This window comes from Charadrius vociferus, unplaced genomic scaffold (genome assembly GCF_000708025.1).
Source record: "Charadrius vociferus isolate BGI_N301 unplaced genomic scaffold, ASM70802v2 scaffold261, whole genome shotgun sequence".
Taxonomy (NCBI): domain Eukaryota; kingdom Metazoa; phylum Chordata; class Aves; order Charadriiformes; family Charadriidae; genus Charadrius; species Charadrius vociferus.
This window is the reverse complement of record NW_009646856.1, coordinates 2,274,846-2,280,275: the sequence shown is the minus strand read 5'-3', so window position 1 is coordinate 2,280,275 and position 5,430 is coordinate 2,274,846. Positions and strand designations below refer to the sequence as shown.

The 5,430-nt window shown below is 41.9% G+C and overlaps 1 protein-coding gene across 1 annotated transcript in view; it reads right to left on the bottom strand.

The window, feature by feature from the left end:
- SLC30A10 (solute carrier family 30, member 10) overlaps nucleotides 1–5,430 on the bottom strand; it is a 26,970-nt gene that overhangs the window by 5,735 nt on the left and 15,805 nt on the right. The window contains exons 3-5 of the mRNA XM_009894345.1: nucleotides 4,876–4,959; nucleotides 1,108–1,344; nucleotides 42–429 (exon numbers count right to left, since the gene is read on the bottom strand). Coding sequence (XP_009892647.1) covers nucleotides 42–429; nucleotides 1,108–1,344; nucleotides 4,876–4,959 — 709 coding nt within the window. The remainder of the gene's footprint in view (nucleotides 1–41; nucleotides 430–1,107; nucleotides 1,345–4,875; nucleotides 4,960–5,430) is intronic.

The window sequence follows — 5,430 nt, the reverse complement described above, 5'->3', positions numbered from 1 at the left end:
AATTTTTCCCATTTTTAAAGCTATCCTCTGCTGGTGGGTACTCGATAGGGATTTCAATATCGTTTTTGCTTGAACCATTGTCTTTATGCAGTGCAGAAAGGTAACTATCATTTTTCTCAGTATAGCCATTAGTTTTTGCCAGGGGGTGCTCCCGCTGACTGCAGCACAGCTGAGAGTCACAAGCTTTTGAGATGCAGGGTGAGCTGCACAGTAGCTGGGAGGTCTTGTGGTCAACGTACTCAGGCTGGATGGTCACGGAATGGATCCCTGCTTCGTGGAAAACCTTCCGTATTTTATAAGCAGCATCTTGGTAATCAGTAGGGGTTTGGCACTTGATATGAAGAGTAGCAATATTCTTCCCACCTGCAAGCTCCCAAACATGCACCTCATGAAGGCTGCTAACCCCTGGTACACGAGATAGTCTGTCAGCTGGAAGACATAAGAGAAAGGTATTAGAGGCTTTGATGTACTGGTTAATTACTAGCTTTTCCACTAAGAGCCCTAGCTGCCTTTGGTTCAGTCTCCAGATGACCACAGGAGCAGGCCAGCCTTCCTTTTGGGTTCACCCAGTCCCTCAGGCTCCCTAATGGCTATTCACAGAAGCAACGTTAAGAGCACCGCTTTCTCAGCCAAGATCCCACATCTTCTGGTTTCTTGATCCCCAAGCACAGTGGAATTCCAGAAATAACCAGTGCTACCCCACAATTAACCAGCGTGGGCAACACCAGAGAGCTACAAAAGCAACCAGTCTTAATGGAAATTTCTAAGCTGTTTTGGAAGCCTTTTGGAAGAAGCTGCTGCAGGGTTCAGAAATATTGTAATTCAGTGTTGTTTCTTTCACAAACACCCCTCACAAAGCATTAACAGCTCAAGACCTGGTATTGTTGATGTATTGTTGGAGTACCACATTCTCAAAATGCATGCTTTAACTAATCCAAAGAGATTTGAGTCATGTTGCTAGGACACAGGCATGTGACTATTTCTCACGGTTCTTGAGAATTTAGAGCTATTATGAGTAAATAATCCAAACATGTAATTTCAGAAATAACATATGCATTGAAATATATCATTAAAATTAATAGCATTTCAACAACAAATATGACTTACTGAGTCGTTGCATATTAACACCTTTGGGAACCATCTGCAACAAAATAATTGAGGTCTCCTTGATAAGCGGGAATGCAGAAGACAAGATGATGACCACCATAATTATTGTCAGGCTTGGATCGATGTAGCACTGCCAATTACATGGAGCGTTCCCCAGAGGAAGCACATGGAAGATTGTAGCAGCAACTACCACAACCACAGATCCAAGCGCATCTCCCATAACATGCAAAAGAACACCTGAAACAAATGCCACAATTTCCATTAGTTGTTTGGGGTTTGGGGGTTTGTTTTTGTTTTGGTTTGGTTTTTTTTTTGGGGGGGGGGGATTTGGGGGGGGAAATAAAGCTATATTTTTCAAGTCTGTTCTACTTGACATGAAAAACGCAATATTCCAAGCACTAACATCATAACCAAAGTTTTCAATAACAGCTTTCAGAACAAAACAGCGAGGGAAATACTGACTCTGAACCACAGCTGCTTAAGTGGGATGCATTATTAAACATGTAGGGTACGCTAGCAACTGCGGTCCAACTGCAATGCCATGGCAACGTAAAATGTGTTTGCTTAAATGCCTGCAGATTATTAAAAGATACTGGCACATTATATCTCAATTCTCAATTAAAAATTGATGACTAAATCTATCCATTCTACCCTGGAAGCTAAGAGAGCCCCAGGCCACCCCCAGTAACAGTTATTCTCCTCCATCAGCTTCTGTGACACTGTTGAAATCAGAAAAACGACCTAAGTGAAACATAAGACCATTCCTATGGCTCCAAATGCTATCACACTCCAATTTTTGGATCAAGCTTGATTACTAGTCCTATTAAACCTTGCCCCACCGACACTACTAGCCCTCAGATCCAAAAAAAATCCGAATCTGGTTTGAGAGTTAGTCACATGGATGCCACAGTTTAATATGTGCCTGGACTACTCTAAACGGAGAGGAACACTGGGCACCACTTTTTACATCTATAGATATGTTTTTGCAGAAGAGGTAAAGACACCAAACAAGCTCTTGTAATAACACATTTTTAGCTGCCCTTTCAACTACAACCACCAAAGCTGTCTTCTTGCTATAAAGTTACAATAATCTAAGAACTTTTTTCTTCCTTTTTTTTTGACTACTTTACCTAGTCTTCCCTCTTCCCGCCATTGCCCAAATGCACTCCAGTTTTGTCAGTCTTCACTATTCAGACTCCGATTATTTCCAACCCACACCTAATTCATAACATCTCTAAATATATTAAGTTAATTTCTTTGTCGATACTTTTTGTTCTGAGCCTGTGAGAGAATAAAATGGGCCATCTCCTTTTAACATCCTTATGACGAGCGCTTTCAAGAGCTTCACTCCAATTGAATCACTTCCTCTGGGCCGCAGCAGTTGTAAAATACTCTGAAACTCATTAACAAAGTGAAGACTTTTGACTCTTTGGTGATGCTGGACACTGGGTTAGACCTAGAGCTGTGCCTGTGCTGCTGTTTCTTGCCAGCTCTTTGCCTGAACATTGATCTGCAGTGTGAGAAATGAAGGCAATAACCAAGGGAGTTCCTCCAAATCGCTTGGGTCAGATAAGAAAGTACAAACTTCCAGTGAGCGCAGCTCTTTCTGCTGGAGTCAGGCCTGTTCTGCCCCATTTGGCAGACTCCCACAGGGCTTTACTCCTCCTAACAGTGTTGCAGTGTTTCCTTTTCCTTTACAAATAATCCCGATTCAGCGTGGGCTATCAGCTATTGCACGAACAAGAGGGACAGGCAGGATGCAATTGCCAAAGCAACTAACTAGAGAGCACAGCTTAAAAAGAACAGGAAGATGATTCAGAAAGTCTTCTTTCGAATTAAGGAAAAAAAAAAAAAAAGGAAGCATGTCAGAATTATGATAAATGACGAATTGAGAATATGGAATCTGGAAAATGCTTATTTTACATTATTAACATCGTTAATATGTACATCTTGGTTATGCATCACATGAGGGCCTAGACAGAAATTAACCCGTTTCCCTACTTTTTTCTAAAGCTATGGTTATAAAATAGAACCGAAAATGAATTTTTAGTAAATAAAGTCAGTATGGTAACACCATAGGTAATGCATAGTTCCCAACACCTTGTCTTGGAAACTCTGAAATATTCTGCATATGCTTAAGAAGCAAAAGGGATATTTTGCACTACAATAATTAACCCAGTCAGGCAGAAAGACTGGATTCCTATTCCTACCACTTTTAAAAGTCAAGGAACCAATTACTCTGCCAATCCATTTTGTCCAGCCAGGTTTTCAGGAAGGCCCTGATTCTATAGTGTGCAGGATTTTTTGCCAAGTGATTATGAAGTAAGTATAGCTACATAACTAACTTACAGCAGCAAAGAAAAAACCATAGATTTTGAATGAGAATTTTAAAGACATGTATCTGTAAAGAGGAGAGGAATATTTGTAAGGACAATAAAAATAGATTTTGCAAAGATGACAGACTAAAGTTAAAGTAGCACTTAGAGAAAGAGCCTTTTTTAAAAAACATTAAAGATGACAGGTATCTTAAAATAACTGATACAAAACTCTTTATCCTTCAGACATTTTTGAGAGCTTCCAGCATCATTCTGCCAAAGCATTGTCGTTGAGGCAAGTAAGGCCTTCCCTAAAATATACTCACTGGTTTCTTATCCTTCTCTCCTCCATCCCTGAAAGTGATGGTTTGCTTTTCCTGCTCCAATAATTTTACCACTATAATGCCAAAATATCCAGTGAGACCAATTTCTAGACATTCAGGACAGTGTTGTGGCTCTAGCACGGGGTTTGATTTCCAAAGCGTCTTCCCTTACAGACGCATTTGTGTAAGTCTGAAAATACTTTTGAAAGACAGGTAGACACACACACCAAAGGAAAAAAAAAACAACCCAGGTGCCTGACTGCCATGTCGACCTCTTTAAGCTGAATTCATGTGATGCCACTTACACAACTTTGGAGGAATATCAGATGCTGACAGGTGACTATAATAAGCCTGAAACTACCATCCTGTTTCGGTCTTCTGACAGCCCTTTCCTTGAGGGCCAAACTCAATGTTTAATACACTGAAAGAGATCTGCTTTGGGTTCTGCTCAGAATAGGTATGTAAACATGTATGCACAGAGACACCTACACACAGAGGGAGAGAGACACTTCGTTAATTTATTCCTAAAGCAGCTATACCATTTCACTCCGCAGATACCCAGGGACGTGCCAAATCACAACGTAAGAAGGGCTGACGCTGCCACAGACTCTCTCAGGGGCAGGTTCACAGTTCAAGGACCTGGCAAAACACCGTGCTGAAGCACCAGTTTCAGCACCTTTTTCTCATGCTGACTCAGGATTTAAAGAAATTCCGCTTTCTGCCCGAAAGCATTTTCAAGTTGAAAACTGCTCAAGTATTACAGCAGTGACACAAAGAAGTGCCTCACAGATACCTGCTTTACCTTCCTATAAGGCCTCTAGTGACTTGAGCTCAGTGCAAGAGGCGTTGTCTCCTTTCCAAAAAGTTCAGCTGCACTCTTCTAAAGAATTAAAATCAAAATGTAAACACACTCGGAACAAAACAGTGTGATGCTGATTTGGCTATTATCTATGCTATTTCATACAACTAAAACCTTTCTGCTAAAGATAACTGGGTCCATATACATAGAAGAGCCCTGGGCTTTTGCTCCATTTCTTACTGATATTTGAGGGGAAAAAAAAAAATCTGAAATGGAAACCAGAAAGAGTTTAAAGTTAATACAGTATTAGCAGTATATTCCCGTGTTATACCTCTGATGTTCAAGGCTTCAGACTTTCTCTCTTTTTTCTTCTCAGGCCCCTCTTCAGGGCTTTTTTGGTCATTTGGTGAATCACCTGCATTCAAAGAAGAAACGCTGTGTTGTGTATAAGTTCTACAAACAGAAAAAACATCATCCTTCTCAAAACCAACTTATTTCAAAGATGACGAGAAGAAAATAAATAAAAAAAAAAAAAAGGCAAGCCAAAACATTTTCCATGCAGCCCTCTGAGCAACGCCTCCCTCCCCCACCCTGAGGGGACACCCAGCAGCCCGGTGTAAAGTACAAGGTGAAAGAGGCAGTGGGTGTCCAAGAGAGCTTAATGAAATTGCCCAGGGCCTGTAGGTGGGTTTGGGGCTCCGAAAGGGCCCAGAGGATGGGTCTGGCAGTTCGGCGGGTCCCGAGGGCAAACAGAGGGGACAGGGAAGGATGGGGAAGGATGGGGAAGAGTGAGCGGGGCGGGGAGAGGTGCGGGACACAAGGGGAAGGAGGCTGGACGGCGAGGCGAGGATGCAGCCGAAAGGCACCTGCTTCATCCACCTGCCCC